The sequence below is a fragment of the Jatropha curcas genome, chromosome 1 (assembly GCF_041381405.1).
Source record: "Jatropha curcas cultivar XTBG-Jc1 chromosome 1, XTBG_Jcur_1.0, whole genome shotgun sequence".
NCBI classification, from domain to species: domain Eukaryota; kingdom Viridiplantae; phylum Streptophyta; class Magnoliopsida; order Malpighiales; family Euphorbiaceae; genus Jatropha; species Jatropha curcas.
The window spans coordinates 8,817,891-8,833,621 of NC_143151.1; the positions used below are offsets into that span (position 1 = coordinate 8,817,891).

Sequence of the window (15,731 nt, forward strand, 5' to 3'; positions counted from 1 at the left end):
ACTTCAGCTATTTATAAGGAAATAGCCAAAAGGCGGGTCTTCTGGATGCGTCCGATTTTCGCCTTCAAAATTTATTTTTCAGACAACCACCGAGGCCCATAAATCATTTTTATGGTTGCCGGTGGGGGGCGACTGTGAATACTCAAATTTTGAGGCTCAAAAAGCCTATTTTTTCGGACTGCAAATAGTCCGGTCGGACCGGAGGCCATTCGGAAAAGTTCACCAAAAGTATGCCAATATGGTACTTGAAACGTCCGGAAAATTACGAGGATCGCAGAACTGGTCCCGGAATATTTTTTGGAGGTACGGAACTCCCAAAAAAGCCTTTCGAATGAAAAACTAGCGAGTGGACAGCAGCCGCCGTCCACGGCGGTAGCTACCGCCCTCCACGGCGGCGGCGCCCGCCCTCCAGCCCGGGTTTTTCTATAAATACAGCCCCGATTCATCATTTTTAGGCACTCAGTCTATATTGATGGACGCTCTCTTCTCCCCTACGCTCCTTGCGGTTCTTTTACTTCTTTTCTGCATTTAGTGTAGGCTTTTATTACTCTGCTGTTGTGATATTTGGTCACTTAATTAAATTAATTTTAATTAAATATTCCCCAAACGAGGAGCTTAATCTGGAATTTTCAAGCTGAAGCTAAGAAGCGGCTGCCGATTAACTCAGGTAATAACGAAACTCTGCCCATTTAATTTCAGCATTTTGTAAATATTCTCTTCTACTCCAATTCTGAATTAAACTGCTGCATAAATGCATTCACGTCACCAATTTGGCAAATAAACTGCCTCAATTAAATATGATTAAGCTTAAATGTCCGGTTAATTAATAATCGTGGTGTTAAAGCCTAAATCCGACAATATTGGCTAAAGTATCTAGTCAATTAATGACTACGGTATAATCGCCTTTATTTCGAACAGTCCAGCTTAAGTCCAATTAATCAATAATTATGGCTAAATAGCCTTAATTAACCACGTTTTTTTGGCAATAAATTGCTTATATTGCAATTCAATTGATCACTTTTGGCAAACAAATTGCCTATAAATAAGATTAGCCATTTTAAGCGACAAATCGTTTAAATCGAAGCTTTGGCAAAATGCCTTGAATTAATCAATCTTTTGGCTAAAAGCCTTAAATCAATCATTTTGGCGACAATCGCTCAATCAACACTCTTGGCAAACAAATTGCCTAAATCAACCATTTTGGCAACAAAAAGCCCAAACATCAATTTTTGGCAACAAAAAGCCCAAACATCAATTTTTGGCAATAAATTGCCCAATCAACCATTTTGGCGACAAAAAGCCCAAATATCAATTTTTGGCAATAAATTGCCCAATCAATTAATTTTGGCGACAATCGCCCAATCAACACTTTTGGCAAACAAATTGCCTAAATCAACCCATTTTGGCTAAAAACCTTCAAATAATCACTTTTGGCAAACAAATCGCGTAAATCACATCAACTTTTGGCAACAAATTGCCTAAATCAATCTTTTTGGCTAAAAGCCTTAAATCAACACTTTTGGCAACAAATGCCTAATCAAATCAATCAATTCTTTGGCAAAATGCCTAAACAAAATGCACGAAGCATACACACACTCATGCATTAAGCATACCCATTCAAAGCCCTTTAAAAAAGGCCTATCGAACTACGTCGACTTTGATCTTCCATTCAAACGGAAGTACGTAGGCACGTTTGGGATTTAACCCCGAGCGGCAAGTCGAAATCACTTAAACATTTCATTGGTCCAATTACATCATTTACCTTGCAAAGCATTCATTCATTGGTTAGTTCATCAACATGACATGGTCTCGGGATCCACCTCGGGTTCGCAAACTATGCCTTAAGCATTGGGATAATTAATCTAGTAATTAGGTTAATTAAAATTGGAGTCAACTTAGGATTTTTTCCTAGTTTACCCTAAAATAATTAAACAAGGTGGTGACTCATACATTCACGTGCATTTCTGCCCTTAGTCATATTCATTATATGCCTATTTTTGGGGGAGGGGTTCACAGACGCCGCCACCGCCGTGGATGGTCCACTTGCTAATTTTCCGTTCCAAAGGCTTTTTCGGGAGTTCCGTACCTCCAAAAAATATTCCGGGACTAGTTCTGCGATCCTCATAATTTTCCGGACGTTTCAAGTACCATATTGGCATACTTTCGGTGAACTTTCCAAATGGCCTCCGGTCCGACCGGACTGCAAACAGTCCGGGAAAACAGGCTTTTTGAGCCTCAAAATTTGAGTATTCACATCACCAAGCCTTCTGAGCGTAGTAAGCCGACGCCCGGAAACCATTAAAGTTAGATGTGATGAGTGTATTGAACAAGCTCTTAATCTTATTTTTTGTTTTTCAAAAGTACAAAGTCCAAAATATGCATTTGGCCTAATAACTTCTATTACAGACACATAATAACTGTTATATGTCATATATAAATCTATATTATAAAATCCATAAGCTTTAGTGCATGCCTATAAAAGTTGCTTTATTCTATGAAAATAATTAAAATCTCTACCCAAAAAGCTGTAGCAACTCTGATTATCTGTGCACATCAAGCTCCTCTTTGACTCTACAATTACTCTCTAACCTGTGAATGAGAAACTCAACGCGCTAAGTAATGATTGCTTGGTATGTACACAACTTCCACATAAGCATATACAACCATAATCCAATATATCATACATTCACATAATTAGAGTATGAGCATATAATCATTTGTTTTGAAGAGTTATACACTCTTCATCAAATAAATATCATAATAATTTCCAATTTCATCAAAATTCAATCAAGATTATTACATATACATCATTCATATCTATTCATGTTTTAGCTAAGACATTATGTTTACATGATAATAAGTCTATTATAATCTCATGCATATCATTGTTATTATAAATTATGATACATTTCATCATCACTACACATTATCATACATATCATCATTACTATACATTATATCTATAAGAGGCTATAAACATGATTCAGTATTCATTCAAATAAGAAAATTTAAGCATATCTCATGTCATTATTCATTTAGATCACATTTTAGTTATTTGGCCTGTAGGTTCGAAAGTTGTATAAGGAAACTATACTGTAGGTCATGGGTGTCAAAAATTATGGGCACAAAAGCCAACTAATTGTGACTGTAACTATAGGGGCTCGTTAGCTAAAATACTACAGTGCGCCAAACACTAGGATATCTCAATATCTCCTAAAATCCAAATGGTCACGGTACTGCTAAACTATGTATATGACATGTCATACCCCTTTATTCTATCCTGACTCCCACTAAGCATATAAGGGTCATGATTTACTTTTAATATTTCACATATTGTCTTTACATGTATCATATGCATATAGTCATAGGATACATAATCTTTCTCACATACTTTAGGTGTTTCATGAGTCCATATGATCATCGTACACAATGATTAAGTAGCATAGATGATTAAAATTCACTATAAGTAGGTACTTACCTTGCACAGCCATACCATGTGCCTCATTTGTCCAATACATGGATTTATCATTAGATCAAATGGTTTAGCATGAATAGTCAAGATACACTATACATCTCATTCATTATCATGTTAGGTTAACTCATTCAATCAATTCAGGCAAATCCATTTATTACCATTTTTTTTTCATCTCATATCATATGTCCAATAATGCATCATTCACTAACACTTAAGCTCATATTTTGAATCATAAATGATTCACTTCATTTATCATAGGTTTTTACACACTTTTATACTTGCAAAAACCCTAACTATGCTTGTCTAGTTCATTTCATCATAAGAGCTTCTTTCATCAATATGCAGATTCATATTTATACCTTGATCAATGTTAAGATTTTCTTAGGAGGTATTTAGGCGTTATTTGGAGGTCAAAAATAGAAAGTGTTTAGGCGTTATTTGGAGGTTAAAAATAGAAAGTTACATGTGAGGTTCAATAAAGTACACAGCCATGTTGTGTCCCATAACATGGCCGTGTCAAATGGCTACATTTTAGTTAAGAAGTCAGGGGGTTACACGGCTAGCCCGTGTTGGGTGACATGGCCGTATAACATGGATTTTCTAGGTACAAGATTTTTCCCTCTTTGAACCTTCAAACACACATATTAAACTTCTCTCAAATAACCATGCATAGACACTTAAAACTACATATATACATGTTTAATAGGAGTAAAAATACTCAAGAAACATACAAGATTGAATCAAAACATCAAACATAGGTCTTTTGATTAATGATTTACAAAATCAATTTGAAATTAGATTTTCAAGCTCAAATGCATCTTTCATCCATTTAACATGCTAGAACTTCAAATTCATCATAAGTATATACATTTAATTCATGAAAACCCATTGTAGAGACATCCACAATCAAGTACACAATCAAACACATTGCAAGGATAAAGAAATATGGAGGTTTAGGTGCCAACCTCAAAGCTTCTCCTCTTCAACAATCAAAAACCTCAAATTACTTCGTCAACTATTTCCCTTTCTCTCTTCTTGAAGCCTCTCATTCTTCCATGGGAAAAGTAAGAACACCCTTAAGAACACAAGAATACATTCAAGAAGAAGAAGATGTGCATGAACTCTCTCGCCTAAGTGAAATCTTTATATATCTTAGTTTGTAGATTGCAAAGCTAATCTAGTAAATCCATTTCCAAAGCATTAATCTTCTATTATTATGCCAAAGTAACTTCTTTAATCCTTGCGAGATGTCTTTTTTGTACATAAGTTTAAGTCTTTTAATGGTTTTATGAAGGATTAATCAATGGAGATGAAAAATGGTGTAGAGAGATTATAGGTGGCTAGAGTGTAGAGAAGGAGATAGTTTTGTATTGTTAGCATAAATCCCTAGGGTTTTGCAATACTCAATTATGATTTGAATGGCTATGATTAGAGATAGGTTTGAGCTAATTGCCATAAATCCCTACACTTAAATTTTCTCTTTATTTATACTAACAACCCTTAATCTTATATAATTAACTCAATAGCCTCAAAAAATCAACTCTCAACTATTCACAATATGCTACATCTCTACATTAACTTTTACAACAATGCCACTAGCACACTTTATACATATTTTCTATAATTCCAACTGTGCCTTTGACTCGGTTAGAAATACAGGTTTACTAGATCATTTAAAACAAATCATTTCACTATCAAATCAAACAACACACATGAAATAAACAAAACTATTTATGGGTCTAGGTTACCAATCACTTTTTGGAACTAGTAATCGTGATCCAGAAATGTTGTAACTACTAACCCGAAATTTGGGATATTACAACTCTACCCCTTGAATTCATTTTTAATAATGGAGCATTAATGTTGGTTAGTTAATTCATAAAGATTATAAGTTTAAGATGAAACGAGAAGAAATGTACTTTTTTTTTTTAGATATATTATTATGAACTTGATATATATGTGTTTAATTTCTATTTTTTAGAAAAATAATTATTAAGGTAGATAAAATTTTCAATAAATGAAATTTAATTTGAGTGCTCTCCAATTGGATTTTTATATAAAATTCAACTCTTTTTCTCGTGATCTTCTCATTAAGAGTCAACGCATACAAAATCCATAGAATTATTAATTAGATTGACGATACTTTTTCTAACTCATACATCAACAAAATCTCATAATAAATCCTCTTTTATATAGGCGTTATTGGCCGATGAATACTAGTAATAATTATTCAGGTACATAAATTATCAATAAATGAAATTTAATTTGAGTGCTCTCCAAGTGGATTTTTATATAAAATTCAATTCTTTTCTCGTGATCTTCTCATTAAGATTCAACGCATACAAAATCCATAAAATTATTAATTAGATTGACGATACTTACTCTTTTTAACTCATAAATCAATAAAATCTCATAATAAATCCTCTTATATATAGGCATTATTTGACAAATTAGTTGTTTTAATAGTTATTAACTACTGTTCTAGTAGTTGTCAATTGTTTTACAAATATTCATCGAACTTTAAAGGAAATAAATTTTCATAATATACTTTATCAAACTTTAAACACTAGTATAAAACGCTAGTCTTGGAACACTATAAATAATTAGTCATGTACCTATGCAATGCACCGATCATGTAATTTTGTATTTTTTTAATAAATTTGAATGGATTATTTTTAGAAAATTATTGTGATTTATATTTGAGTTGTTTTGATTTAAATAATTTGCTTATGTAATTTGATTAAATAATGAAAGATGAAATTATATATTCATTCTGGGATTATCAAGTAATAAATTGAAATATTTATTAGCATAATAAATTATTGTAATTAAATTATTGCAATGCAAATGTTTTTTTTTTTAGATTTCTCATATATTCAATTGAAATGCTTGTTAATATTTTAAAACTAAATAAGATATAATAAAATTTAAATGTAATGTAACAAATTTAGTGAATTGAAATTATATTTTGATTCTATTAGTTAAACCTTATTATTGTAACTCTATTATTTAATTAATTTTTATTAATTATAACTCAATTATAATCTCAATTAGATTTTATTAGTTTGTAATTCTATTATTTAAATAGAAAAAACTTATTGTTTATTAAATGCAAATGAAAAAAAAGAATAACTGTGGTGAAAAGATATAAAATACCACATCACTATTTTCATACTTTAATATGATGTCACATTAGTATTTATATTTTAGAAATTATACATTTATTTAAACAAAGGTAGTAGTTTAACCTTAATCAAAATGATAAACGCTATATGAAAATCTATTGCTCAATAAAAAGACGTCTACTAAGTTTATAAATTGAAAAAAAAATATATCTATAAAGATTTTAATCCTATTGGTTGAAAAAATGAAGGTAATTTAATTTTAATTGGTTATTATTAGATTTCCAATTTAAATATAAATTCTTTAACTAGTATATTTAAATATAAAACTTTATATACAACTTATTCTTTAAATAATATATCATTTTTTATATTATTTATTTTTTAAATATGATAAGAATACAATTAATTACTCAAATACTATTTGCAATTTGCATTGATCATATTATTTTATTACCGAAGTTTTTTTATTGCATTTGATTAGTATAAATAAATAAATAATATTTATTTACAATAAATATATTCTATTAAGAATAAGTTGATATATATTTATTTACAATAAATTCTATTAAGGGTAAGTTGATAATATATTATTTTATACACTTCAAATTATATTAAATTAACTATATATTCGGAATACCAATTTTTGAAGTTTTTTCATTCTAATTAGAAATTAGAATCCTATTGTGGAAAATTTTTATCTTATCACATTAGTATATATATATGTTTCATTTTAATTGCTTTTGGCTATTGAGAATTTATTTATTTTTGTGTCAATAGTTTTTGGTTTTGCTATCAAGAATATCTTCTTATTGGCTTAATAACTATTTTTTATATAACTCTGTAAAACAATAAATTTTTTTAATAATTTTATAGGAGGTAACAATGATATGAAAAACTAAACTAATATTCAATATGACGATATTCCCAAATATAATGAAATATTAGAGTGTTAGTTAGAAGAATAAATGTTTAAGGAAAATAACGTTAGCTGATTTTAAGATAAATATTACTTTTTGTCTATTTATTTTTATATTTTAATTAGAAAATTCTAATATTTAGTTTTGAGTGTTAATTCTTGTCTAATATTAAAGTGTTAATTTCACATTTGATTAACTATTTGAGATTTTATAAATCTCATTGCTTTTAATTATATAATTTAATTCATTTAATTTCATTTCAAACATGTCTCAAATCCCGAATTATACTTTTTCAGCCAAATGACAATACTTGCTTTTTCGTAATCCATGAATTCAATTTTATATTCTACTCGTTATATAAAATTTATGAATTTAACATTCTATCAATCCAAATAATCTCTTATAAAAAGCTAATAAATAAAAGTTCAAGAAAACAAGACCTACATAGTAATTTTTTATATTTTTTCTATATTTTTATTTTCTACATATTAGTGTTGAGATAAAATCTTTGCAATAACGACGATTCTAAATTTGAAGCCGTTACCCTACAAGTAAAGTTTGTAACTTTCATTATATTAATGTATTTTTAAGTTTTAATAAAATGTGAGGGTAAAACTTTTTTTATATATTAATTAAGTAAATTAAAACAAATAATAAATAAAGAAAAGCAAGGCTAAGCCATGCAAATTAAGGACAACATGGAAATGAGAAAACAAGGGAGGATTTTTTTAAGGCAGAAAAAAAGAGGCAAGTGGCATTAACGTGTCAACAAAACTGAACAGACTGTGGGGACCACAGATTGCCATGTATTAAGGGTGTGGCCATGGCAGTTACATTTTTTTCATTCTGCCTCTCTCTTTTCTCTTTCTCTCTACACACACAGAGACAGCCAGCCACCCACACCCACTGTATTATTTCACCTCTTTCCTACTTATATTTATTAAAGATTCCCATTTCTTGCTTTGTTTCTATCGATCATCCCTTCCTTCTCCTTACAACTTATCACGCACAGTATTATACATAAGAAAGAAGACAGCGCTAGCTAGCTACCATTCTTCCTTTTGCTGTTTCTTTTTCTTCCATGCTTGCCTCAACCCTCAAGCTCATCACTTTCAGGTTCCCATTTTCCTTTTCTCCTTCTCAGTTTGGTTGCTAACTATATACTTATGTTTATAAGATTGCATTTGCTTTCTTTTCTTCTTTCTCCTGTGATGGCTAAATCTATCCAGTTATGTATTTGCATGCAAGTTCTTGAGGTTATTATCTTCTTTTTTTTTTTAAGTTGTCTCTTTCAAGTAATCTGTCAAATTTAATTTTACTAAGTTGTCTAGAGTCTCATTCTTTTTTTTTTTTTTTTGGTTTATAAAACCCATGTTTCATTATATTTTAAAATTTTTTTTATTTAAGTTTTGGTGAGTTATTCTTTTCAATGAAGTAACAATGGGTGGCACTTATTAGGATTTGATCCTTTGACTATCTTTTTATGGACTCCAAGACTATTAAGTTCTTTTTATTTTATTTATTTTGAAGCAGGTTATTGGCTTCCAGAAATATGATTGGTTTGGGGATTATTTTTTTTTAATTTATTAAAATATTGTCAAAATTTTATAATTCATTTAATTTCTTAATTTTATTTACTTCTCATATATATATATATATATATATATATATATATGTATATGTATATAGATAGACAAAAAAAGAAAAACTCCATATTTAATCCAATATTTAATTTGAGCAAATTGAGATAAAAAAATTTTGATCTTTTAAATGAGCTCGGCCTTACATTACTCTTTGTGGTCCAGGTCCAAATTATCTGAATCTAGCAGCAATGTGGATGTCATAAATAAAACCAAAAGCTTTTTCCATTTTGAACTAAACCAAAAGTCTTAATATTGCTGCCAGAGTTTCTTCACACAACTTTGTCTTTTTAGTTTGTTCAAAAAAAGGATTGTCTTTAACAGGAACTTTTAGTGTAATTAGAATTGTCTCTTTCTGTGATTACTAGTCAGACCACAAAGAAAATTCTCTGTGTCAGAGCCTAATTACGCAAAGAAAGTTGTGAAATTTAATGTATGTTTGACTGATTGTTGCAATAATTCTTGTTCAGGGATTAGCTGAGGCTTAAATTTGTAGGAAAAACCATATTTTCTATTACATTGCCAAAAGATGGTACTTTCTGAACCAGACACCATTGCTTATGACACTGATACCAAACCAAGTTCACCACATCTTCTTCATCAGCAACCATTACAGGAAGATTCACTGAAAGATAGCTCATTTTCTCCAGTAAATGGACAGAACTCTCTCTTGTCGCTCACCCTTAATGAAATTCAACACAAAAGTGGCAAGAGTTTTGGGTCCATGAACATGGATGAATTTCTTGCTAACTTATGGAGTAGTGTTGATGAAAACCAGGTCACTTCACAACCCAGTAACCAAAACCAAAATCAAAATTCGAGCAAAGAAAATGGTACCAATAACAATAATCATAACAATAATGCTAATGGGGGAGTAAACCCTACTTCATTAGCGCGACAAGGCTCCTTCTCTATCCCGGCTCCGCTTTGCAAGAAAACTGTTGATGAAGTATGGTTTGAAATTCAAAAAGATCGAGCGGACCCTCAAAAGCCCAACAACATTGGTCCTCATGAGCCTCCTCGACGACAACAAACCCTAGGAGAGATGACACTAGAAGATTTCTTAGTAAAAGCTGGGATAGTACAAGAATCACCTGCAGAGTCATCACAGTCAAAAATGATAACACCTATTCAAAATTTAAATAATTGTTTGGATGCAACTTTTGGGATGGGGCAAGTGATGGGAATTGGATTCTCTGCCCATCAAACTATTGGAAATAGTTTCTCTACAAGCAATGGCTTCACACCTTACCAAATGTTCCCTCAAAACAAAGGGTTTATGGGAGAAGCACCAAGTAATGCTAAAAATGAACAAGGTCAATTCGACATGGGAGCACAACAAAGCAAGAAGAGGATCATTGATGGTCCGCCGGAGGTGGTTGTGGAGCGAAGGCAACGGAGGATGATCAAGAACAGAGAGTCAGCAGCAAGATCTCGAGCTAGAAAGCAGGTGTTGTACTCATTCATCTTTTCATTATATTTCTTATTATTTATAGTCTTCTGTTGGAGCATTACGTTGATTTATTGCATTCTTACTAAATAATAGAGCCTATTTGAAATTCAATTTAACAGTTGCTTTCTTGAAGAATCATTTTTAAAAAATCGCTACAATGTCACTAGTGTTAAACAGACCATTGCTTATGCAATTTGGCAGAGTTTTTTGTTGAATTATTCTCGAATCTGTTATAATGCAGGCCTATACAGTGGAGTTGGAACTAGAGCTGAATCAACTCAAAGAAGAGAATGCTAAGCTAAAGCAACTTGTGGTAAATATTTCTTCCTTCTCATTTAAAGCATGAAATTAATTATTAATCTTTTCTTTATTAAATTTCCAGTCAAAATTTGGAAGTATGATCTTATTTTTCAAATGTAATGTGTGAAACAGGAGGAAATCGAACAGAACCGAAAGGAAGAGGTAATTCACCACTTAAATCTAGGCTCATGAGAACAAATCAGAATGCTATTTGTAGTTTTATCCAAAACATTTTCTGTAATTAGCCATCAAATTTATTTCCTCCAAATTGTTTTTATACTAATTATGTGATTCATAAAATAACAGGTTCTGAGAAGGAAACCATCAACAATGCCACAAAAGAAGGCTGATAAATTGAGGAGCATAAGGAGGACAGTGAGCCTAACATGGTAAATGAGAAAAATGAGAAGAGAAAAGAAAATATGGTGAAGGCAGGCAGCTTTAGGTGGATAATTAAGAAATTGAAGAAGATACATTATTATTAAAAGATAAGAGACTTTGGGGTGTGAATATTTTACATAGTGATCATATTATGTCTTAAAACTATATATTAGTTTCATAAATAAGTAATGAAGGTCCAATAAGTGAAAAAGTATAGTGTGTAAACTTGCTCTCTTTAATTGCTTCCCTTAGAAAATAATCTACTATTATAATGGATGTTCTGCTCTTTCTCATGGTATGTTTTTTTTTTTATATATATATTTATTTTTCTTTTTTCATATTTTTGAGATTTTATGTTCTATTTGTTTTTCTTTTTTTATATCTATAAAGCTAGAGCATAAAACTTTAGGTTTGAACTTGTGATGAGATTCAACTATTCTAAAATATTACAACTAGAAACTAGGCACTTATGTGGTTGGTTTTAACAATTACATATCTTTTATATTTTTGAGGGAAAATAATTATTTCATTACTGAGATTTGCATAATTATTTAAGTCGTCTCTAATTTTTATACAGTGATTTGTATATTTATTTAATTTTACATTCCTCTAAACCCCCCCACCCCCCCCCCCCCCCCCCCCCCCCCCCCCCCGGCGTTAATTTTAATCTCTGTAATTTTTTATTGTCATTATTGTACACATAATTGTCAAAGCCAAAACCTGACATCTAAAGCCAATCAAGCCAGCATGAACCTTCATCTAGCTCTCTCTCTCTCTCTCTCTCTCTCTCCTCAAATCCTTAAAACAAATCTCTACTCTTCAACAATTCATTCTGCAGCCACCAACAGCCTCTACTTTCAATATCCATCTCACCTCTCACCTCCTTTAATTGAATACCCACCCTCAACAAGCTTAAATCTGGGAAGCTTGAGTTTTGGATTATCCATCTCCGATTTTGATGACAGCGAAGATCATATGCACATGGAGGATAAACAAGTTATTGCCAAAGCCGCAAGAAGACAACAAGATTCAAAATCTAGATTACCTCTTTGGATTTTTAGGTTTCGAGTTTTGAAATCTGGCAAAGGAACCATCTTTGCATGTCGACTTTTCTGCTGACCTGAGCCATTTTCTCCCACAATCTTTGAACAGTTTTACTCTTAATTTTTTAGTTGTATCAAATTGGTTTATTGTTTCTTGTTTTGTAACTGATGGAATTGGGGAAATTGAGGGTACAATGAGGGTTCACAGCTCGCTTCTGAGTTGAGTTGAGTAAATCAGTCTATGACTTTTTAGCCATCACTGAGTAATCTTCTTCCCCAATAAGCTCTGTTTCTATTTCGGACTTCGGTTTATTTGAGTGCAATACTTTATTTTCATATTTATTTGTTAAGTTTATTGTTGCTGGAAATCGGAGATATGTTAATTAAAGGAGGATATGTTAACTAACGGAGAATATGTTAATCAGAGAATTCAGGATGGTACTGTCATTTTATGAAAAATTAACAGTAAAACGTGGATTTTATGGAGAGAAGGATTAAGTTGTATGATATAACCAAATTTCAGGGATATTATAAATATTTATATAAAAGTTAGGGACTATTTAAATAATTATGATAAATTTTAGGGATAAAATAATTATTTTCCTATTTTTAACTACTTAAATGTTGTGAGATATTTTAATATACTTCATCCTTCCTATTTTATTTATATGGTTTGACAAAATATACATATTAATAATTTAGTAGACAAATTATTTTATTCTTTTTATTATTGACTCATTAAGATATTAATAAAAGTAATTTATTTAATGAACAATCAAAAAGATTATTATGTAAAAACTAATTATTTAAATATACAAATTTAGAAACCTTGTAAATATTCAGACATTCAGAAAAGAAATAACATACAAACAAAATTTGTAAAATAGGACACAGGGAATATTATTTATAAGGAAACATACTGAATTTGTTTCCTCCCTAAATATGAATTTGTTTTTTAAAATAAACAAAAATGAATTTTAAAAAAAAGTATTATTTATATCTAAAGGACATGAGAAAAGTAATGGTCCTGTAATAGTATTTTCATATTTCTGCATATATATATATATATATATATATATATATATATATATATATATATAAAATAACCTTTTAGACATCACTGATTACTTCTTTTTTATCCTATAATATTTTTTTAATTCTTTTATTATTCTTTAATTAAATTCTTACCACAATAGCATTTACCCACTTAATACTTTTATAGTTATTTAATCACATTCCTGTCCAATATTATTTTTCTCTTCTTTTCATTTTTTTCTTGTTTTAGAGAGATAAACTAAAGAGAGAAATTGTATAAATTAATCAATACTCAGTATGCCAACATAAGTAGTACAATGTTGCTTTGATCTCTCTAATTTTTATGTTCGGTTAGTTGATTTCAGTATGTCAGTTTAAGTTTTACAGTGTCTACAATGGTTGAAAATGGTAGTGTTGTCGTGGCGGGTAGAGAGAAGAAGCTTGAAGAAGCCTTTTTTTTCCAGATTAAATCCTACCCATTCATATTCTTAAAACATCTTAAGGATATTTTTGACATTTTTTTAATTTTTCTCTTTAGACCATTATAGTCTACATTGACTTGTTCTTTAAAAGTACAAAAAATGGACGGAAGGAGTATATGGTGTAACGGACTAAAAATATGAGGACATGGAAGTATATTTTAAAAATTACAAGAATAAAGTAGTTAATTTTAACAAAACATAGAGATTACAATTGTAGTTTTCCCTTCTAATTAAATCCTAAGGATCCTTCACAACCCATTAATATGCTTAACCCAATTTGAGCTTACTCTCTAAAGGGTCTAATTATGTTGATAAGTAAGCTTATCGCATAGGACCATCATCTTTCCAAGTATTATTTCAATCCTCAAAAATCATTATTCTTCCTTAACTCATTGTCTATTTAATTTTCCTTATTCAATTACTATACATATTTTAGCATTCCAAATTGTGTTTAACCTTTATTCTTCTCCATATGTCCATCAATGCGTGAAATTTCTAGTTGATTTTTCAATTAAAGTGCGTTTTACTAAATTTCTCAAGGAATGTCTCTATTGTCAGGTCGTGTATACACTTATCCCTAAGCTATGTCTTGGTGTGCTATTAATTCTCTTATTTCTACTCAATATAATTTACTTCAAATTTAATCTAATAAGATTTATTGTCAGATCGTATATACACTTATCCCTAAACTATGTCTTGGTATGCTATTAACTCTCTTATTTCTACTCAATATAATTTACTTCAAATTTAATCTAATATGGTTTATCTTTCAACTTTATATACTTGGCCAGACACCAATTGTTTTCCCTAGACTTGAACCTTAATCAACGTCTCAATATTACTCTTTTCTATGTACCTATACACTCAAATAGTCCAGTTCATCTATTTTGACTAATTCTTCAAATGATATATATTTCATGATTTTAATTGATCCTTAACTTCTATTTTCCACCCAAAATTCATTTATTTTTGAAACTTTGTTTAAATAATAAATTCTTACTCTATATACTAGACCTTCAAGTTTTTCTACAGTTATTCGGCTTGGATCCTTTTCTTTTAAAAGATTCGTTCATAGATCCCTTATGCTAATACTCTCAGAATTTGACTTTCTATTTCTTCAATTTCATTACCTGAGATTACTATTTCATTCCATTCCAACCAATTAATTATGCATATATATATATAATCGTCTCAAATAATCTGAGTTATCAAATTAAGTGTTAGTGACATGCCATCAAAAGAATTTTTTAATTACTTTTTTTAATAAATAGATATTGAATTTAGATAAACAATTTTCTGACATTTCGAGATAAGAGAATTACTCTCAAGGCAAAGTTCAGGACAACTTATTTTCTTAAATTCATTTTGTTCGTAAAATTTTAAAGCTGAATGCATTTTTTTTCGAAGTGATTTTCAAAGTAGCGCCTCTCGTTAGAGCAAGATGTATTGGTTGATGAGGCCATTATACCTTTTTCCAATCGATTCTCTACTTCTATTCCAACGAAAAGAAGTTTTGTAAAATTTTCAAATAACCTTTCATACATTGTCAATAACATTTGATACATCTATAGTTCATTAACTATCACCATTCTAATAGGACCTTATGCAGGTTCTATGGGGAGTCCACTAACAATGAAGCTGAGATTTGTTTAAAAGTACCCTATCTCTGTTGGTTACAGCCAATCCCAACAAGATAAGGCTTAAAGGTAACCTATGGTTCATTCTCCCCAAGGATTTCACATTACTGTTTCTCATCATAGACTTAGAAAGCTATGTTTCACAATTGATTCTTAAGGCCCAACTTATGCTCTGATATCATCTTTGTCACGACCCGTTACCTTAGGTCAGACCAACACTGCTGCCTCAAGGGTCAAATTCTA

At 30.4% G+C, this 15,731-nt stretch overlaps 1 protein-coding gene across 1 annotated transcript; it reads left to right on the plus strand.

The window, feature by feature from the left end:
- Window positions 1–8,377: 8,377 nt before the first annotated feature.
- Window positions 8,378–11,584, plus strand: DPBF2 (Basic-leucine zipper (bZIP) transcription factor family protein). Its single transcript, XM_012224389.2, has 5 exons — window positions 8,378–8,633; window positions 9,628–10,607; window positions 10,852–10,923; window positions 11,043–11,072; window positions 11,217–11,584. The coding sequence occupies exons 2-5, from the start codon at window positions 9,687–9,689 to the stop codon at window positions 11,301–11,303; spliced, it is 1,110 nt and encodes a 369-aa protein (XP_012079779.1). The 5' UTR covers window positions 8,378–8,633; window positions 9,628–9,686; the 3' UTR covers window positions 11,304–11,584.
- The last annotated feature ends 4,147 nt before the right edge of the window (window positions 11,585–15,731 follow it).